At 36.5% G+C, this 22,913-nt stretch overlaps 2 protein-coding genes across 4 annotated transcripts in view; one reads left to right on the top strand and one right to left on the bottom strand.

Annotated features, from left to right (window-relative positions):
- LOC111865005 overlaps positions 1 to 14,462 on the bottom strand; it is a 28,724-nt gene extending 14,262 nt beyond the window's left edge. Inside the window, exons 1-6 of the mRNA XM_023852685.2 lie at positions 14,361 to 14,462; positions 12,803 to 12,878; positions 10,955 to 12,688; positions 6,279 to 6,364; positions 2,232 to 2,319; positions 1,077 to 1,312 (exon numbers count right to left, since the gene is read on the bottom strand). Coding sequence (XP_023708453.1) covers positions 1,077 to 1,312; positions 2,232 to 2,319; positions 6,279 to 6,364; positions 10,955 to 12,688; positions 12,803 to 12,809 — 2,151 coding nt within the window. The 5' untranslated portion in view covers positions 12,810 to 12,878; positions 14,361 to 14,462. The remainder of the gene's footprint in view (positions 1 to 1,076; positions 1,313 to 2,231; positions 2,320 to 6,278; positions 6,365 to 10,954; positions 12,689 to 12,802; positions 12,879 to 14,360) is intronic.
- Positions 14,463 to 14,774: 312 nt separating this feature from the next.
- Positions 14,775 to 22,913, top strand: part of LOC111865006 — a 21,274-nt gene continuing 13,135 nt past the window's right edge. For all 3 annotated transcript variants that reach the window (XR_002842882.2, XM_023852687.2, XM_023852686.2), the window contains exons 1-5: positions 14,775 to 14,968; positions 18,413 to 18,663; positions 19,023 to 19,272; positions 20,023 to 20,237; positions 20,337 to 20,606. Coding sequence is in view for 2 of the 3 variants with exons in the window: in XM_023852687.2 (XP_023708455.1) it covers positions 14,929 to 14,968; positions 18,413 to 18,663; positions 19,023 to 19,272; positions 20,023 to 20,237; positions 20,337 to 20,606 (1,026 nt within the window). In the remaining variant the exon portion in view is untranslated. The remainder of the gene's footprint in view (positions 14,969 to 18,412; positions 18,664 to 19,022; positions 19,273 to 20,022; positions 20,238 to 20,336; positions 20,607 to 22,913) is intronic.

Below are 22,913 nucleotides of genomic sequence, written 5' to 3'. Positions count from 1 at the left end.
ACCACTTTTATTCATGATATGTGACTACATTTAACTATAGTACCATCACTGATCTCCACACTTTACAAATCTCTACAGCACATGCTAAGTCTTTTCAGACTGCTGCGTCTTCACCAGTCATTCCCTGGTAATTGCTCCTAACAGTGGAGATCCTTCAGCTTCCGTGCTCACTTCACTACCCACTGGCTCGCAACTGAACTCATTATTAAGTTATCTCTTCACAGACTCCCTTACAAGTGAACTACTGCTCAGCTGATGTCTCAGTTATAAAATCTTGGCATGGACCACGCAGAAAACACTATTTCCAACTGTTTCTTTATTGTTGAATGTGAACTCGTGAGAACCTGTTTGTTCCATGGTTGCTACCTAGTAATGGACCTACATGCTACAATACTTTCATACAGTACTATTTTTCATTGTTACAATTCATTTAATGTTTCATTCTATAGCATAAAATAGGTCTACCTTAAAAATGTTAATTAGCATTACAAGTATAAGCTCAACAACATTATACTCTACTTGCAGTTCTGACAGTTTCCTAAATGTAGTTTGTGTATAACACACACATGAAAATGGTCTTATCAGACTAAAGCAGCGTTGTGGAGTTAATTTGTTTCTTATTGAAATAAAGGTTTCATGCAAATGCTATACTGTGATTATTGTACTTTACTTAAGCCAATTGTTCTTACATATCTTCATTTCAAATTCTTTCCTCCACAAAATAAAGAAGAGTGGAAAGTAGAATACATGAAAGAAAGAGGAAGGAGAGAAAATCTTATATATTACTTCAATATAATATTCCCTCTCTTTCTAGAAGGAATAAAGACATGTTTAAATTTTCAAGCAAGATCATTCTCTCTGTGTGCACATGCACATATGTGTGTGCGCGTGCGCACACACACACACACACATAAACAACTATAAATTACATAACAAGGATCATTTGGAAAATATTTCTTATATCTACTAGTTTTACCTTCCTAATCTGAGAATTAATATGAAATACAAAATTAGGCCACAAAAAAGATGCAGCAGTTTTCCAAAATTTGCTACACTTGAATGCATGTTATCATTACCTTTTGAGGTGTGGCTCTTTTATGTTCACATCTGTCATCTAGGGCCACATCATTTTGTGCTGACCCTGTCTTCTGACTTCTTTCATATGCACATTTCTTTTTCTCAGCACCAGTTTGAAGGTTGTTCTTTTCTGCATGCTCTGAACCATCCTCTTCTAAATTGAATTTTGGTAAATTCAGCTGAGAGACCTCCCACTGGGGTTTACAGGTTAAGAGATCTTCCTCCTCATCACTTGCTGTAATGGTTGTAACACCAAAGTTCTTATATTATAGAAAAATTTAATTCATATCTATGATATTCATGAATACTTTATAAGCGTACTGCTGCTATTATTACAATTGTTCAACAAACAGCACTTTATGGCTGTCTCAATAAATATTTTGTCAATTTCTTCAAGAACTTTCTAGTGAAAAATAACTATATTATCTCTCAGGAAAATAATATCTATAGTATCTATAAATAGCCCAACCAAAAATAAATACTACAAAAACAGGTCAGCTACATAGCTAAAATGGTGCCAAGCATGAGAAAGGCAATTTATGTTTTAGGGAGGGAGGGAGAGTGGACCTGGCTTCCCCACCAAACTTTCCTCTTCCTATTCTGGACTGCTCTCTGCTACCTACAGACCCTTCCCCTCTTCTCTCTACTGATTTCCCATGTGGCCCACTCTCCCTCCCTCCCTCCCACCCTCTGTTCTTACATAGCTGGGTGTTTTTGACTGGTGGCTCAGTCTGCTAGCCATCTGCTCACACTGGTCCTTCGCTCGCGGATTTATACCCTGGACATGGAGGCAATACATTGTGCCAAAACATCAGTTCACACAAGATCGACATGGTGCCACATCCCAGAAGATGACATTCTTCAGCTCAAATGGGTGTATTAAGATAATGGGGGAAATGAGTAATGACAATGTGAGAAACCCAAATACCATGCATCAATGCAATATCCAAAAAAAGAACAGTAGGTGAACACAGAGATGACTGAATGGAACAACCATATATCATGAATAGCATTCAATAGGACTGTATAAATAACTACATACAATTCCTCTAAATGAGCAGTCCTGGAAGAGTGCACTACAGATGGGATGACAAGAACCACACAAACCACAGAGAAAGCAGGCCCATGCCTTAGAGAAAAGAAGGTGTACTTACAAGTTAACTGAGTGAAGCTGTCTGCTACATTACTGAAGACAAAAGCCAAAGTATTTGCTTCCATGCACAATGAGTCATCTCCATCAATCTGCAAGTGAAGTAGTAACAGTAAATCAATAAACCTGTGACTTCATTGTTATGTATACCATAAATAATATAATAATTATAAAATATGATGGCTCTAAAAAGCTGTAACAGTCAAATATACTGTATATTCATATCTGTATGAAGTGTATATGATATATTCTACATTTTTTTTCCTTGGCACTACAGCCCCAGTGGGCCTAGGCCTACCTCCATGAACTCCGTTCACTTCGGTTTTTCTAGATCTTACACATTCGGTAGGACTCCTTGGGCGAGTGATCAGCTTGTCACAAGGCCTCTACCTGTAGACAAACACAGAAAAACGCACACAAACATCCATACCCTGAATGGGATTTGAACCCATGATCCCGGCTTCCGAGCGAGCGAAGACAGTGCATGCCTTAGACTGCTCGGCTGCCGTGACCGGCATATTCTACATACTTGGCTTAATTCTATAAAAATCTATTGAATGTAAATAAATTCTAATTGTAATTCTTACTCTGTTGAAGAAGTGACTGTAGTTGAAAATTTTAAGTACTGGTACTGTAAGTATCTATGAACTGTGGTGTAATTATTTTGCTCTGCATAATACAACATTTGGAAAAGATGTATGAAAACAGCAGTAACCACTATGTATTTATGCTAGAATTGGTATAAATTAACGCATTCATGTAATGACATATTACAAATTTTGGGCTTTGTGCAAGAGGTCTGAAAAGTAAGGTAGAAAAATTTTATTGTGAGAAAATGTAACTGTACCATTATGTCATTACAAGACAATCAAGGTACATATTTATATTACCTTTTAATATAACTGCCTTGTCTAGTAAGGTATTTGTCCCACCATGAGATTAGGTTATACATCCCCTTAGAACAGAAGTCTGGGCTTAATCATGAGAGCCAACGAGGTACTCGAACATCCTAATCTGTGTCAAAGTGTCTTGAAAAATGTGCTCCTTTAAAGACTTAATCTAATGGAACTTGGAGGGGACTAAAAGTCTGGGCTGTCACATGGAATTGTCATGCAACACAACACTCTTTTTCAGGAGTTCATCATATTGAAATACACGTTTGTTTGACGTCATATTCTCTCCACAGATAGACATAAACTCTTGAATGTCACTTGCTTCAGTCCCTTTTAGCATGTAAAACCTAAATGAATGAATGGATTTCCACATTGGATCTAGTCTTCAGTGGCAGTCATTTTGGTTGACTTGCCATATATAAACAATCAGCAGCGACATTTCTTGGCAGTTTTCAGAAGTACCATGTAAGTAACTTAAATAATGAGCACATTTATTGCTGCTGAATAAAATGCCTGGCAACAAATAATTTTGCTACCATACATTTTGGACCTCCCTCTATGAAATATACATAAACTCTATGCTATTATGAGGAGCCCGGATATCACAGTCAGTATAGCGACTGTCTATGGGCTGGATGACAGAAAGGTAAAATATTTTCTCTTCTCTACATTGTCCAGACAAGTTCTGGGGCCCACCTAGTCTCCTATCCAATGGGTACAGGGGGTTCTTTTTCAGGGGATAAAGTGGCCCGGGCGTGAAGCTGACCACTCACTTCCAAGTAGTGCTGAGGTCAAGAAAATGTGGATCTATACATCCACTTCCCCATATGCCTTCATGGCATAGTGCTTAATTAGTTAAATACAGGGACAACTTTACCTATTCTACTACAAATAATTTCATACAAAACTTATGCACGTGTGAGACCTATGCAAAATGTAGAATTCTATATTTCATAAGCACATACCGTTGCCTCCAATTTTGCAATTAACGGAGTATAATCTTAATGATTGAACTGGCCATAAATTTTAAAGTTTTTCATATATGAATATCGAAATAACATTCCACAAAATATCACTGTAAGAATGAAACGTTTATATAGAATGATAAACTGATACTTAGGATTTGTTGAGCCCAAAGAGCTTACTCTCATGGAGGCTAAGTTAAACTTTGTGGAATTAAGTCACTGGAACAAACATCCAGAATACAGAGACCCTGGGCTCATGCAATATTTAAATTTAATATAAAGTTTCACCATAGGGGTTTCAGACAAATGTAGTTGGAGATGATTTCAAAGAAAAATAAGAAGAAAAAAGGCAAAAAATTAGTTGCATAAAAAGGGTTGGAATACAGTGGAATTAAATTATTTACCTTTAAATTAGTAAAATATTACATTTATAAGAACAGATGTATATTAGCAACCCCATTTTATTTCAAGTCCTTTTTTTTTTCTAATACAACATATTTTCTGAATGTATTCCTTGAAATTTTGAACATTTCATTGGTCATCAAGTTCATTCATTGCAGAGGGGTATTAGGGGTTATTTTCCAGTGGGCAAACCAGCCAAGACATTAGGTAGTGGCAGGTAAAAAAAAAAGTGTGGAGCATAATTCCACTCCTCTATAGGTCTTTCAAGGGGTTGTTTATCCATTAGGGCAACTTTACTTTTTACCTTTTACAAAAATATATTGCAGGGACACTGATGCTGTACAGTCAGAAAAAAATACTTCCTTGTATTATATTAATCATGTCGGTCATGGTAGCCGAGCGGTCTAAGGCATGCACTGTCTTCGCTTGCTCGGAAGCCGGGATCGTGGGTTCGAATCCCACTCAGGGCATGGATGTTTGTGTTTGTATCTGTGTTTGTCTACAGGTAGAGGTCTTGCGACAAGCTGATCACTCGCCCAAGGAGTCCTACCGTATGTGTAAGATCTAGTAAACCGAAGTGAAACGGAGAGTTTCATGGAGGTAGGCCTAGGCCCAAATTGGGGCTGTAGCGCCACAGGAATTAATTATATTAATCATCCATACTGAGAGGATTGGTATAGCGACATTGCTCTTGACTTGTATTTGGAAGACATTTAGTTTGAATCTCAGCCAAGACACCAACTATGCTGACTGAGATTATTTATTTATTTATGTTTATCAGTTACTCCAGGCAAATGCAGGGATAATGCCTTGATTATGTCATGATTGTTTCATGTCATGCCCTTTCCAATTCATCATTCATTTATCATCTTACCATCAGACGCTATATAGTCTGGTTACTGACACCACTTTAAAATAACACACGCATGCACACATACAAAATCTAAAACATGCTGCAAATATAAATTGCCGATTTTAACAAGCTCTATATTTCACATCATTTTAATCACACATCTCTGTATTATGAGACTTTTCTTAAGAAAATCGATGACATTTGATTTGAGTTTCATGTAAAGTAGGGGTTATAATCGATATAAACCAAAATTGAAACTTGCCAATTATTTTAGTGCTGACCCTCAATACCCAGTTTTATACAGATCAAATAACCCTTTTCAGGGATATGACAGACAGACAGACAGACAGATCTCTCGATACTGTATTGATTTCCTAGACTTCACACAAAATAATGTATACTGTCTACAATAATATGAACAGTTTTTTCATAACTGAAATGTTATACAATAAAAGTGTAAGTTATTTTGTTTTAATTCTTGCTTGCTGATAGCTCAAAACAAACAACCTTCATAAATTATATGTAGTGGGGTACTAATAGTGTTCCAACTTTTGTTAACGTCATTATAGTTGGCTGAGGCACTATGCTACAAGCCATAAGGTCGTGGTTTCGATTTCCAATGAGGTCATTAGATTTTTCAATTGCTCTAATCCTTCCATTCATACTATAACCCTAAGGTTGACTCAGCCTCCGACAAAAATGAGTACCATGAATCTTCCTGCGGGTAAAGGGCAGCCAGTGCATAAGGTTGACAAACCTCACCTCCATCTGAACTGATTGTGTACAAAATGTGCGAGCCTCAACATCTCACAACCCTATGGGCCTCCATGGCCTGTTACAGAGATAGCTTTAACTTTTTTTTTATACAATACAAACTTGTTCTTAAAGAAACTTTTATATACTTCTCTGAAACAGCCTTCATCTAGATCAATACTAACCTCCTCATTCTTGTTACTGTAAGGTGAACTGACAGACCATGAAGATGGCAACGATCTTCTAACATATATATTTCCTGCCAAGTAATCTGAAATAAGAAAACAGTAAAATATTTTAATTCTCATTTATTACTGACATGTTCTCAAATATATAAACAGTCTGTCAATCACATTAAACTAATGAAATACTTATTGAAAATTCAGAAATCATGATTTCATTGAATATGCATGCTGTGAACTTGAAACATTCTGTAGACAGCTTCATAGGATATACATAATAAGAAGTTAGAAGTACCTTTTTTATCAAAGGATGATACTATAATGCTAACTGAAACATTGCTGAAGCTATTAAAATGGTGACTAGTATGAACAGAAATACAAGAGAAGTAGCTCAGCATACATCAATGACTTTCCAAAAAAGTTCAGATAAAACATCTAGAGCACCAATTTCAGTAGAATATTCAGTTACTACCAGCAGCACTAACAGTAACACAAGAACTTGCCATTTTGTTGTATATGACAGTCTAAGTATTGAATCTGCTTTCAAAAGATCTCAGAAGAACAATCTTTGGCAGCCATAGTGAGAACTATGCAGATTACTACCTTCTAGGATGTGATGCCTGAATAGCCTCAAGACTGCGGCAACATGTTCCTCTGGGACATAGGTAGTGACCTACCAGACTACTTGGCATCAATCCCAGAAGACAGAAATTTTTTCATCCAGAGTATTTTACAATATATGAAGCAGTGGTGTTAGGTTCAGCATAGCACACAAAACATATGCAGAACCTTTCCTTCATTTCTGGGACCAGGCAGAAGTCACACAGAGCTGCATCTAGTTTATCAACTCCATGCCTACAATCTCTTGTTCTATGTTACTTGTGACTGGTATGATAGATGGGGACATATCACACTGCAGTGTTTCTTTACCAGAGTATGTCTTGAATAATCCAAAGGGCCTGAATCAACAATTATAGGGCATGTTAGATTGTACAGAATTCATGTTAACAAATACACCAATTTTTTTCATGACAGTCATCAACATTTTAGATCAACATTTTTTTGAACACAGTTTTCCTTCTTTGCATCCAGCAATCTATAATTATTCTTGTTGTTAAATGGATTTATAGGTAAATTAACCTATCTGCTTATTAGATTGTAAGGTTATAGAAACATATTGTGACATGATGCCTGAACACTGGAGTGGACCACAGAAGCTGAAGAAGTCAGTCATGCAGAAGAGAAGACACCTGTAGTCCAGTAACGAATGGAGTGAGTCTTAGGCAGCCATGGATTGTGAGCTGGTGTAAGTGATTGTAATTGTATAGAAGTGCCAATAAATCCAATCATCCAATACAAAACCTATTATTCTTCATCATGGAACCCCGGACACGTAACAATATATAAAAGTATGTAATACTACTTAATATTAAAGCCTAGATAGGCGTGCATGTGAGGTCTATTATAACTGCTGGTCTTCACTATGCATAGTTATTTATTTTTTATATTTTAAAATCTAGTAATGGATATTGTGGCCGAGATGTTAACACTCCTGCTTCATATTTGGAAGCATCTGGGTTCATATCTTAGCCTGAAGACTGGCTACCTCCACTAAGAGTTCTCATGGCTTTCCTCAGTCCCTCTAGACAAATGCCAGGTTAGTACCTTAAATTAGGCCATGACTACTTCCTTTCATGTAATTTCCAATCTACTATTTACTAATCATGCTAGCATTTGATGTTATACTGCGTGAGCTCAAAGTGGCTTTACAACTTTCAGTGGGTACAGAAATGCAATGACATGATGTATAACAAGTAACATAATAATACAGCAAGACCCATTGAGTTCTAGTAGCTACATGGTTTAAATCTGCAAGGAGAAACTGTGGAAAACCTATACAAAATTAATCCAGGATAAGTTTTCACAGTGGTGGTTAAGATGAGTTCAGTCTTTTGGGATATAACACTGTGTAGTCCACTGAAAGTCAATTGACGTTTTCATGGAACATGTTGCCTCTGAAATGTCAGCTGACTTTCAATGGACTACATGGTATTATATCCCAGAAGGCAGAACTCTTCATCCAGGATGGCTGGTCCTCAGCTGGGATTAAAATTAAGTACATCCTGAATGCAAGTTAGCTATATCTTCCAATTTATTTGGTGTTTTACTTAATTAATATGGGATCAACAATAGTTCTGATGGCAGTAAAGTATGCATTGTAAGAGCACAGTCACACTTCAGAACTTGAGGCAAGCAGTGATATCTGACAGAAGTGACCCAAGTCTTTCATGATTTGTCATGCCTTAAAACTACGTTACATTAGTGTCTCTTTCATATTTGGTTCTGTAGTAAGTGTACAAGATAACTTGTACATACCAAGTATTTACAACCCAAATATATTGTTTGTGATTTTATATTGGAAATTGTTGTATGTTTCATAATGTGGGGCATCTTATAGTGCAAAAAGTACAACATATATACCACTCTCTTTTAGACATATGTAACAGTAATGGAACAATTTAAGGAACTACTTATCAAATTACTAAATTCAACTAAGAATAAAAAATAACATACTGCAGTCATGTAGAAATTAAGACAAACAGAATGCCATGACACCTACAATTCTCATGACTGAATTTGGAATTTTCTTCAAACTACATTATAGCTGTAATAGCATTTCATTTTCCTTTCTTCCACCCCTTTCATACCTTTACCACCGCTTCTCCCTTACTTTAAAACAGATCCCTCCCCTCCACCCCACTGGCTCCAGAACTCCTTAACCTGTAAAAGCATTCTTCAGAATAGCGGACACTAAGGAATAAAATAAGATACATTTAGTTGTTGGTAAATTCTTAATACAATGGATTGCTTGATGAAGTGATACCACTTTCACAGTATCTGGTCTAATGCCACTTCAGTCATAAATAAGCGAACAACATGCTTGGAGGAGCATGCCCACCAGGAGGCAGTACAGCCCACTTTAGGAACCACTGCACTACCCCTTTCAACCATTTATCTCCTCCCTCCTTTCTAGTGCATTCTTCTTCCAACTCTTTTATTTGTATGAGGGGGGACCCAAAAATAACCGGAACCGACCTGTTGCGCGCGCATGCTTTGTAGTTACGAGTTGTGCTGCTAGGTGGTGTTAGCTGGGGGTCTCCCGCGACTGTTAGTGAGCTGGCGTCAGTCTGAGTTAAGTGGTTTGTCTGTGGTGCTCTGTTGTGTGCGTTCCTGTTTCAACCCTTTGGCGATTAGTGAGATGGCCGACCAGAAGGAACAAAGAGTGTGCGTGAAATTTTGCTTTCTGTTAGGGAAAACTGCAGCCGAGACTGTTGGGATGCTTCGGCAAGCCTTTAATGATGATGCTTTGGGGAAATCACAGGTCTACGAGTGGTTTTCCCGTTTCAAATCTGGCAACATGTCAACAGAAGACATGCCACGCCCCGGGCGTCCTTCGACAGGAAGAAATGACGAAAACATTGCCAAAATCAAACGTGCAATTGATGAAGATCGTCGAAAGACCATTGACCAACTTTCTGAGGAAACGAACATCTCATGGAGCACGGTCCAGCGAATTTTAACCGAAGGTTTGCACATGAGACGGGTGTCTGCAAAATTTGTTCCTCGCTTGCTCGGAGATGACCAAAGAGAAAACCGCGTGAATGTTTGCCGCGACTTGAAGAGTGAAGTGCAGAACGATCCAGAATTTCTTAAAAGAATTGTGACTGGCGATGAGTCTTGGTGCTACGGGTACGATCCAGAATCAAAGCAATCATCAAGCCAGTGGAAAACTCCAACTTCACCACGACCGAAGAAAGCGCGTCAAGTGCGATCCAATGTGAAAACAATGTTGATTTGTTTTTTTGATGTGAATGGCATTGTCCACAAAGAGTTCGTTCCGCCAGGACAAACAGTGAACCAACATTTTTACCTGGATGTGTTACGAAGATTACGAGAGAGTGTGCGACGAAAACGGTCCGAAATGTGGAGAAATGGGAACTGGTTGCTTCACCACGACAATGCTCCAGCCCACACAGCTTTGACGGTCCGACAGTTTTTGACAAGCAACAACATGGTGATTGTGCCTCATCCACCTTACTCACCCGACCTGGCTCCGTCGGACTTTTTTTTGTTTCCACGGATGAAGAGAAGTCTGAAAGGAAAGTGATTCCGCGATGTGCATGAAGTCAAAGAAAACACGCTAAAGGCTTTGAACAGTATCCAGCCTCAAGAACTCCAGCACTGTTTTGAGCAGTGGCAAAAGCGTTGGGACAAGTGCATTAATGCACATGGACAATACTTTGAAGGGGACTAATATACAGTTCAATAAAAATGCAAAAATAAAAAACAACAAAAATAAATTCCGGTTATTTTTGGGTCCCCCCTCGTACATCCTATCTTCATTTCTCTCCCCATACCTTAGCAGTGGCCCAGGATAGTTTTCCATCCTAGGGACAGCTTAAGACAGTGCATATTTTCCTTGTAACCTAATAACAATGCAATGGGTTTTCCCTAAACATGACAGAAGTGGCTATTTACATATATGTAGACATTTAAATTGTTCCTTTGTTAAAATCGAGCAAATTTTTCACCTGAGATATTTTACTTTTGAAGATGGCTCCTAAATCTAATACTGCATGTGTACAGGCCTGGTATAATGCACTTCACAAGAATCTTACCATTGATGTCTGAAGGCGTACACTTTGGATCATTCCTGTCAGTATCCAAACAATTTCCAGGAACTCGATTCATGTATTCATGTTTCTGTTGATCAGTTTCTTCCACGTGAAGTATATCCTTTCCTACTGTATTTAGTGTTTCTCCATCAAACACACAATCTGTTTCCATAATTGCTTTAATAGCTCTACCATTAGCTGCAACATTCCTTTGTTCATATGAACTGAAACAGCATGGTTCATTAAGAAAACTAGCAAGTGCATCCTTTTCCTTTACTTCTAATTGGTCATTAGCACATTTTAGAGCAGAAAATTTCTCTACAGAACCAGAAACAGAAGGAAACTGAACAGCTCCATCATCACTAATTCCTCTAACATCTGAGAATGATCTATCACATAAGAGATCAGGAGAGGTGTTTAATGAAGCAACTGTGCAGAATGCTTTATTGAGTTCCCCATATGAACCAACACTAACAGTACTGCTACTGCTCCTCTTAGGCGTTGGTATTTTCATTCTATTCAGAGGTGTCTTCAGACCAGATGCCATACCAATGTTCACTGATTTTGCATTTCCCTGTTGACATAACATTTGCAATGTTTCAAGAGATGCACCTTCATCACTATTTATAGATGCAGGTAAACCAGTTTTCTCTATTGCAAGAGTGGTAAATGAAAGTGAATATGTGTGTGGCACAACTATATTCTTATCTGGAGTAGCAGCAGTGACATGAGAGCCTGAATTGTGATCAGAAATGTAATTTTCTTTTGTAAACATCTTTGATTGCCCCAGAGCATTTTGAATGCAAGCATTTATTCTAGTGGCAACAATAGCTTTTAATTCTTCATCAGTGTGAGAATCAGATTTTATTATAACTTCTTGGGATGTTAACATTATACCCGTTTCAGCTTTGATACCTGAATGGCCTACATTGGAGAAAATTTGTTCCCCATTATATTCTTTACAGAGGGAACTTTGTACATTTGGAAACAAATTATTTGCATCAGTACTTTGTCCATCTTCCATCCATTTTGTGTGAGAAGTTCCATTGTTATCCTTTACCAGCTGACGTACATCAGTTCCTTTGGCGATATTTAAATTATTCGATTCATTTCTTCTTTCTGTTGTGAATGACTGTTTTGAAGCATCAGAAGTATCTGACAGACTTAGAAACTTACATCCAGTTGGATCTGTGATATCTTCGATACAAATTAATGAATCATCTGTACCAAAGTCATCAATATCTCCATTCAAATGCTCCAGTAACTGAATCACGTCATTAGAATTAATAGAGTTTCCTTTAGAATTATCAGATGTAGTTCTACAAATATCTTGTAAGGCTGTACCTGTCTTAACTGGCACAGAAACTGTATAAACATCTTTAACACTTGTGTTTGCCACATATGGATCTGCACATTTACCATTTACTTCACAAGAAATATTAGCTGGTATATGATATGCTTTCTGATATACTAGTTCAAAGGGATCATTTAGCATCCTAATATTCAAGTTTGTTTGATGAACAACTAGGTCAAAGGGATTATTGTCCACATCAGAATCATTATCATCAACTAAAACAGTCTGACTGAAAGCTGGTGCATCACTTGGAGAATCTGTTGGGCCAAGTAAAGGTGGAATTAATGGTATTAAATGACCAGATTTTACATCTTCCAATTGTGTTTGTAAAGGACTGTGAAAGTCTATGAGCAATTTATTAGTATCCTTGTTATGTCTATTATCTGAAACAAGAAATTTTAAAATTAGAATATTCATTTTAAAATTGAAATATCTCTTCATAAAAACACAAACACTGCATGCATGAATATACACAAAATATGTTGCACTTCACCTACCATACATATTTCTTGTCAGACAGCAACTCCCACAAAAGCAGAGTACACAGATTAGGTTATGATATAAAGGTTCAGTCTGCAAAACAAACACAACAGAATAAATGGACATCCAAACAATAAATTTTAAACTTTTATTAAATAATTTGCAATACAAAAAAAATGAATAAGGTATAGGAGAAGTGAAGATCATAGTGCTGGTCCTCTCACATCTGCCTACTCAAAAGGAATGCCTTGACAACTTATGAAAACCAGATTTAAAGAAACCAAACCACATTAAAAGAACCTACTGTGACAACCAAACTTAACCTCTAACTCACCCAACACAACAGTATGTCTGTCCCAGTATGTGACTAGTCCAGTACTAGCAACATTTAAATAGGACCTCACTTTGTGCATCATGGTGTACAACATGTAGAGATAATTTTATGCTGTATGCCATAAACATAAAACCTGAAAGGCTTCTAAAATTAAATTAGTTTAGTGGATCTTTAGTCTTATGAGATTACTTAGAAAAGAAGCTTTGAATTCTGTAGTAAAAGACTCGACAAACTTAAGGAGTATTTCTGTAACATTTTATATAAAAAATCGAAGACATTTCATTCTGTATTAATGCAAAGGTGTTCTGATTCCATTCGACTCTTTACAAAATCCAGTTCTAGGTACCTGATACGTTACGTTCTGTTTCAAGATTAACAGCCATATGGCCTTAAAAGCCATGATTCTAACATGTTTTGTGCCTGGTGCTACCAATCAAATTATGGCATTAAAACGATTAGCTTATTCTTATATTATAGGGTAAACAAGTTTTGCAATATCCAACCTCTAGCTAAATTTCCAATGCTCTGGAATAATCTGTGCTCTTATGCTAAAAGTCATACCATACTTAAAATTCATCTTCCATACATATTTTATTTTTCTCTAAATATGCAAAGTGGGGTTCACTTGTCCACAGAATTTTCTGGTAGTCTACAAATCATTGACTGGCAGAACCCAGTAGTGCTCAAACAAGAGTCCAGAGCGAAAGTACTTAATTACTTTGCAGAGCAGAATACAACTGCTGACAGTATCCATTTTTATCTGTCATACGAAGTTCATGATTGTTGAAGAGTGGTGGAATATTTGTTTCAAAGTAGGCCTATTCAGGCATCCAGCATTCGGTAAAAATAAAGTGAATTGAGACTAAATATAAATGGCTGCCAGAAATATGAAGATTGTGGACATTATAAATTCAAAAACCTTCTGGCCTGGAGACATACTCATTAAGAAAGCTCCAAGTACAACATTCCTTGCAGGATCGCAACTTAATCAGATATCAGATGAAAGTAGGCTGGCATGTCATTATGTTATTTTACAAGAATTTTTCTTGTTGAAGCAGAAACTAAAACGGGATCTAACAACTCTCGTTTTTTAAGGTTCATTTCATTCATTCACCTTCCATAAATCCTGTCGAGAGTACATTCTCATGCGGATGTGGAGTATGAAATTTTGAGAATTTAAATGAGGAAACGAATAACATATTTTCAAAATTAAATACCTGCCAGATTCCCTTCACTATTACCTGAATTTTCCTCCTACGCCCTTCCACCACTAAAAGATCTCAATACACCCGTCACACATCTCTACTCCACACCACGCTTCTGACCGGTTTTTACTCCTTCAATTCAAAACTTCCTACGCTTCCTACCACTTTCTACGTAACAGAACAATACATCGTTGATAACTGAAAAAGTCAATTTTCCCTCTCCGTCCAAAACAATCCTAAGGGCGTATTTGAATGCGATTCTTTTTAAAATGATCTATTCATGAAGTTAGAAGAAAAGCAGACCATATTCACTTTATAAGAGAACGTTTCTATGCAATTTTATTTCTTCAAATAGACCGCAACATTTACGGAATGTAATAAGAGAATTTAATATAAGTTTGTATCATGTGAGACCAGTTGGCTATCCGTAATTGCAGACATGCCATTGGCTTAAGACGAATAAAATAATGACCTTGGATGGATTATATGTCGAAATGCTACATTATTAATTAAAATTATATACTTATATAAATAACAGGATATATAACAGTGATTATATAGTTGAAAATTTTATTTAGAAGTTATAAAATAATACAATCTGAAAATGTACAAGGCTACGTGGAAAGTTGATGAAAACGATGAAGGTAGTGTAAGGTTATGTTCACCATGTCATTTCTAGATTAGGTATTCTGTATTTACATATTGCAATTAAAAGTTGTATTACTCTGTCAGCTAGAAAATATCACGATAAACGATGAAGTTTTTGTAATAATAAGTCGTTTTTATTTCACAGTGTTCAGGTATGTTTATATTCTTTATGCATTGTTTAGTTTGGTTCAGTTAGTATAGCGGGTACCCATCAAATTTCAGTTGACATAGAAATCAACCAACAGATAATTTTTCATAGTTGAGTATGCTCCACGGTACTATATCAAGGTATTTACACTGCTTCATAGACAGATTGGATGATATTAAATTTAAACATGCAACTTGCTTACATAGTTCTCTCACATGTGCTCCATTAAGCGAGTGCTTTATTTGCAGCAGTCTGGATACAGAAGCTATACAGTATTATTCAAGTGGTGGAGCTATAAACCTTTTAAACCCTAATGTTATAAGAGGATAAATTCCAGATGTTTGGTATAAATCCCTGACCTTAACAGTAAAATTCCAAGAAACCTAATTCTCATGTATGCCTACAGAAATAATTTAGTTTGTGAGAGTAGTATATTAATAGAAATATTGTGTTTCTGAGCATTAGCTATTGCCCTGTTTTTATTTAAAGCACATTTTGGAGACTGGATTCTGTCTCTTGTCTTCAGGTGGAACCTACTCAGTTGGGCCCAATAGACAGAGCTAGTCCCTATCTCCAGACACCAGCACCAACACAAGATTAAGGTATATAAACCAAGCACAACACAAACCATACGTGAGAGTTAAGACAAATGTTAGAAATGTTAAAAACATTAAAAGAAACTCCACACATGCACACACATGTTCATGCACTATTTCATGGCTTTTGTTAAAATCAGAGTCCTGTCAGAAAAGAAGTGATCACTGAATTCCCTGCATAGTACCAACATAAAAACACAATTTCCACTGATAGTCTGCACTGGAAGGAGTTGTAGTTTTCTCACTTCTGCTGCAATAATGAGAATCCAGATGGAAGATGTCCAAGCTGGGTTGATTGATTGGATGATCTACCAGAGACGTGGATAGATTCCTTGTATTTCCTGTACCTGGTGTTTGGTTCAATCTGCAAGACCTTCACATCTTTCCAACAAAATTTACTTTCGTCTTCTTATACACATTGGGCTAATTTTTATTTTTGAAGCAGAACTTGGGTCAGATTATATTTGTGCTTCCCAATGCATATTTATAAAGATTTGTTTGTTTCATCAATGTAACACGTCACAATCACATGGGATATTGTACACACACTGCTTCGTCTGCTGGGCGTCTCTGACCGGTCCGCTTTTCATCACTGTCCCAAGCAGTGTATGTTTAGTTTTGAAAATGATCCTGACATTGAAATGATTTCCAATTGTCTGAATTTCTCGAGGATATCCTTAACATATGAGATAATGACCATGTCAGGACCATTTTCAGAACTAAACATACACCCTTGGAACACCGATGAAAACTGGACTGGTTAGAGATGTCCAGCAGACGTAGCAGTGCGTGTGCACTATCCCATGCAATTGTATCAGATGTTACATCAGTGAAACAAGCAGACCTTTAGAAGTATGCATTAAGGAGCATAAATATAACCTGACCAAAGTTCTGCTTGAAAATTAAAAGTAACTTAACGTGCATACAAAGAAGGCCATAAAATATGTTGGAAAGAAGCGAAGGTTTGCAGATTGAACCAAACATCATGTACAGGAAATAAAGGAATCCACCCACATGTCTCTGGCAGATCATTCGATCATTCAACCCAGTTTGGACATCTCTCCCATCTGGACTCCTATTATAGTAGCCAAAGTCAGAAAACTCCAACTCAATGCAGTGTAGATTAAGTGTGAAAACTGTGTTTATGTTGGTACCATACAGAAAATTTGTCTCTTTACTGATGGCTTCTATGCTGATAGTACTCTGAGTTTAACAATAGCCATGAAATCGTGCATGGGCATAGGTACACAGCCTTATGTATGTGTGTGTGTGTGTGTGTGTGTGTGGAGGGATTTTTTTAATGCTTTTAATGTTTTTCCTAACTGCCGCAGATGGTTTGTGCTGTGCTTCGTTTATATACCCTATCTTCTGCTGGTGCTGGTGTCCAGAGGTAGGCAGTAGCTCTATTGATTGGGCGCAACTGAGTAGGTTCCACCTGAAAACGGAGACAGACTGCAAAACGTTGTGTGTTTAAATAAAAACAGGACAATGGGTAATGTCCAGAAACATGATATTTGTAGAATAGTCAGTGACTGAAGAGGGATGAATAGTTAGGTTAGGATGACATTTCTTGGCCAATCAGAAAGTATACATATATTAATTACTAATTCCACATCCTGGTTTGTTCCCTGTATGGATGTTTATGGAAAGTGGAGGATGTGTATGTATGTATATGACGAGTCCTGTATCAATGTATTTTGATTTATGGGAAAATTATATTAATTTTAAGTTTTTATAGTAATGCACTTTTTAAATTATGTTTAGTTACAATTGTAATAAGCTCTTGTTTTGTTTTTTTATATTACCTATGTTAGTTAACTGGTGTGTGTTATTTTAGTTGTGTGACTTATGTAATCTATTACATGTATACATCTATAATCAAATGGACTATTTCCACATCCTAGGATTTTTGCCTGTATGGATATATGGAAAATAAAGGAAATGAATGAATGAATATAGATATAATTCACTCACTTGAATCATAATTTTTCTTTTTTTGTTCATCATCATTGATTGCCATTTCTCACTAAACATCAAAGAACCTCAAAAGTTGTGGTAGTCAGTTAAGTAAAGATGGAAGGCTTAAGCTTTAAAGAAAGTATCAGAACTCCTTAGAAAATATCTTTGATTTTTAACATGTCTCGCAGAAAATAAAGAGGCTCCTGTTACCTTTGGTTTCATGCCCCACTTTACTTTTTATGGATGGATAATAATAATTCTTATTAAAATATTGGCACAAAATTAATGTGATCATACTGGCCAGTTAAGGTTATGTCTTTAATTGAAAGTCTGCATAAAATTGTTTACTTTTTATTTGTGGTTTATTTAATGACATGGTCAGTAGTTCAGTCTATACAGCAGTGGATAGGATAATTAATGAATAAAGGTTGAGAGGATGTGTATGGAAGGAAGCAGTTGTGAGCTAATTTGAGGTGTTATCCCAGCATCTCCTTGGAAGGATGGAGGGAAACCTTTGCAAGGATAGATGGTCTTTGTGCCACCATTCGATCCCAGGAGCTACCTAATACAAAATAGAAAAGCTAACCATTCCACTGTGACATTCAGTTTAAAATTAAATTATGCCTCTTACTCTGTTTCATACAGAAAATCCTAATGCTTATTTAACAATATAACTTTTTCCTCCTACAAAAATAGGGGACAAATGGCAGTGTTAAATTATAAATGTCTCATTACAGCTGTGTTTATTGATGCTGAAGAAGAAACAATCGAAGACAGTGACAAGTGTACCTATAGTAGGTGGTCGTATCTGCCAGATCTAGTACTTGAAAAGGTGTTTTCATATTTGTCTATGAGGGAACGTTATTATGCATCAATGGTGTGCAGATCTTGGTACAGAGCATTTCATCTCCCATATGTTTGGTCAACTTTTGTTTTGGATGATTCCACTCTTACAAGGAGGAAATTCAATTATTATTATGGTTGGCAGGTAATTATTTACCTATTCTGCATTCCACTTTTTAAAATCTTGTTAGGTATGTAAACAGTTATTATGGTCAAAAATTAAAGATATACCTACTCGTATGTGCAGTGCTTTTATATAAAAGAAAGTGTTGGTACTCTGATATGACAAATGGAGAAGAATGCAGTACTCTTTAAGTTTATTCTTATTTTTACTTCCATGATACCTGGATTTTCTTAACATTTCTGCTGTTATGTTTATAGCATATGAAAAAAGGTGCTAATAGAACATAATATAGTGTGTCACAGGAAACCCCTGGAATGTGCTGAAAGAATATTTTACATCAAAATAAGTTGGAATCACATTAAATATTGATCATGTTCCAGTATGTATTGGACCACATGCGAACACAAATGTGTATTACAAATGTTGGACGTAACTTCCGGCAACTTGTGTTCGGGCCCATGATGAATTTTTTCAACCTCTATGAGTTTATGAATATGTTATCATACTTTGTTGAACGGCCTCAGGAAGATCTAGGGATTGGTACCCACATCCGAACATTGAGGTTCATTTTTCCCTGTAATATGGCTGTACGAGATGAGTCAGAACGAGCAAGGATATTTGGAACAGGAGGTATGAAATTATTGATGATTGTTTTAGTGAGGAATTGTAGTTATCATTAATGTATGTTCCCCCATATTCATGAGTAAATTATGTGGATCTTTGATGTTTATAAAATATTTAAATAATTAACTTCATGTTGCAGGGTATTCCTTGAAAAGTTGATGGCTACTTGAGTGTCAACAAATTCCATATTTTTATGGGATCCTGAAGATTCATTCCCAAATTCAGAAAAGCCCACCACTGGATTCTGCCCTGAGCAAGCTGAATTCTGTCCAGTCCCTCATACAATTTAAATAATTACAGGACATTTATTTCATGTAATGCTCATCAGCTGTTGTGTCCTTTGCTCCCAAGAAACGGTTAACTAATCAGTCAACCAGGAATATATTGACACTGGGTAATATACTAAGTCCTTGGATTGCACATTGGAAATAAAATTTCACTGATTTCTCAGGAAGGTTTTTATCTGTTCTACTATGATAAACAGAACATGAACCTCCATCAACACCCAGAGCATTGTACTTTTCTTCCTGTTGCTGTAGATTTAACACTCCCCCATCCTGGTCAAACAACGTGGTTTATGGAATTGTTTTCCAAATGTGTGAAGTCTAAACATTCCATTATTGTTGATGTTTTTCAGTTTCAATATAGATTTTAAATGCTGTTTGATCCCAAGTTAAAATATAAATACACATTTTTAACCCTACTTACTATTAAGTGCAGAGCTACATAAAATTACTAGTTGATTATTGTATACAGGCCGATTGCTTGAAGCACTGAAGAGGCTAATGGGCAATTTGGCAACATTACGACATCTTGAATTGATAGATTTGATGCTGGAGCCTCATGAGGCTCAGCATCTCTTGGATGAAGTATGTTCTCTGTGTTGCCTCACACTTCACACGCTCATCATAATTAACACAACCAAGCTGCATTACCAGCTGCTGCATGCTGGAGTGTTTTTGAACTTGCAGGTAACTGAGAAAGAAAATTCATCAATTCAGTGGTGTTGTAACTTCCATAAACATCCAGTCTACAATGATACTTTCATGAACTTTTCTTGCACTTCTCAGGTATTAATGATCAGCCCTCAGAACCTAGGCGAAGATCTGGTGCAACTGCTGGGATACACAAATCTTCGTCATTTACACATAATCCAGAACCGATATACACCAGGAGAAATTAACATGAGACCAATACCTGGTCGAATTTGGAGGCAGTGTAGACGTTTAAATTCCCGTCTTGCAATTCATTTGGAAGTGGAGGGAGCCAGGGACAGGGATGTTCTGTGGCAGGATGGTGCCCCTGTGTACTCAATACTATATGATTCTCGTCATATCAAGGTACAGAAACTTACATACTAGGGCGTAATAATGTAACAGTCACAATATTTCCTGTGTTGATTGAACAGGTAAATTATTTTCAATTCATTTGTGCATTTAAGCATGCCTGTTTGCTGAAAAGTTAATGGAATATGCCAGACACTGATGTTGAATGTGTTTGACTGACAATTTCTGTGGTTTTTCCAGAAGTTGCTCCAGATGAACATTAGAGCAATACTTCATATGTTCCCTTTGCTTTCCTAACAAATATTGATGTCACCATTTTACTGAAAAGTACTGTAGTGGTGTAATAACTCTATGAGAAATACACAGGAAGAAACCTGGTTCTAATCACAGATGATTCACAATCATTTCAGACTAAGGTTTGTTGTGGTTTTTCTCAGTCTGTCTAGTTGAATGCTCAGATAGTACTTTGAAATATTTTGCAACTATCTCCTTCCAAATCCTTACCTAATCACCATGCCCAGTTAGGTGCTACATAATCTTTGCAGTTGAATCACTGCCACTAAATAGCCAGAGCATCAAGATGTCTCTTGTAAAGAAACCAAAGAATCTATTTATTATCACAGGAGAACTTCCTAATCTGCAGAAGTGAAACTGTTTAAAACATTTAATGTGAAAGACTGAAAGGTAATGATGTTCAAAATGTGATTCTATAGTTTACCTTAAAAGGGCTAGAGAAGAATGCTGTCTTCTATGATGTGGTGCTGTGGAGATCTTGTGTGAACCGACATTTCGCAGGAACATATTGCCTCCATCTTCAGGGTAGAAAAAATCCATGAGCAAAGAACCAACATGAGCAGGTGGCTGCAGACTGCACCTCACCAGCCATCCCAACTTTCGCAGGACAGTCCTAAAAATTAACTTCAGATCCTGGGTTGTAATGCCTCGCAATCAGCCAGACAAACTCTCCATAAAATGTAAATGACACGATTGTCCTCACCAGATTTGGAAGTATTTGGAAGTGTGCAAGTGTGATGAGGCAGCTGGTAATATATGTAATACCAGCATTCCATGCCTTCCTCAAAAATGCATATTTACCTTTCCAATGCAACACAAAGTAACATAGATGGAATAGTATTACAGCATCAGAACTGTATCCCCCGATGGAAAAATTGAGTAACAAGATGAACCAAAGAAAAGAATGGGAAGAAATGGAGATGTTGTTAAAACTTGATTGATAAAGATTCTGTTCTATTAAGAAAGACTTTCTGGCCTTTTATGACCCATATCTCAAATATTTAGAAAAGTGGTTTGATTTCTTTGACAACTACTATCTGTATGAAATAAAGTATTTATTGCTGAAATATTCTGATTGCAAAGCTATTGTAGTCTTGAAGATGTCTTATCAGCTTGGATGAATCATATGAAGAATTTTATATAGGATCTACACTTGCATTCCTTCTGAACAACAAATCTAAGGGAACTCTTTCTGTTAGCGATAAATGGTGTCAAATAATTTTGCCAGTAGACAGTTGACTTCCAAATGTTGCATGATTAGTCTTATTTGTACTATCTATTCCTGTGTGCAACGTTTATGTGGCGCAAGTTTTCTCAGTTACATATTGCTGCTGGAGAAATGAATGCAATAAGAGCAGTGTAAACTTAATAAAAAAGTGAAATTGCAGTAAAGATGGATTATAAATATACTTGCAAGGACTTTTACACATTTTTTCTCAAGGAAAAAGATATCTTCAAAGCAGCAAAGTCAAACAAAAAGTACGCTTTTAAATTCAAATAATGAACCAAAATTGATAAATTGAATATTTTTTATTTGTTTCATTTTGGTCACTCACACTAACAGTTACAATTACAAAAGACAAGTCCATCCAATGTGACTATTTCAGTTTTCTCACTTGATGATTCACTAGCCTTACATGTTTTGATCCATTTGGATCATCTTCAGAGGCACCAAACACTTTTTAGAAACCACTATCACAACAGTTGTCATATCAAATACACATGTAATGTCCTAGTACATAAAGTTCCATCTATCACTCACAGCAGCCTTTCTGGTTATAGAAATATTTAAAGTTGTTTTAAAGTTTTAAAAACTTTGTTAAAAATTAAAATACATAAACCATACGGTTCGTGTCAATAACCCCTGTCGTCTCTCTTCAAGGAGGCCGATGTTGTGCCTCCTATGTAACTTGATTAGGGAGATTCTGTAAATATATTATGGGTACTGTATTAATATCAGCGATCCTACTATATATATATATATACGAGGGCGGACCCAAAAATAACCGGAATTTATTTTTGTTATTTTTTATTTTTGCATTTTTATTGAACTGTATATTAGTTTCC

The sequence above is a fragment of the Cryptotermes secundus genome, unplaced genomic scaffold, assembly GCF_002891405.2.
Source record: "Cryptotermes secundus unplaced genomic scaffold, Csec_1.0 scaffold766, whole genome shotgun sequence".
Classification (NCBI taxonomy): domain Eukaryota; kingdom Metazoa; phylum Arthropoda; class Insecta; order Blattodea; family Kalotermitidae; genus Cryptotermes; species Cryptotermes secundus.
The sequence above is the reverse complement of the archived record's forward strand: the minus strand, read 5'-3'. Positions and strand labels throughout refer to the sequence as shown.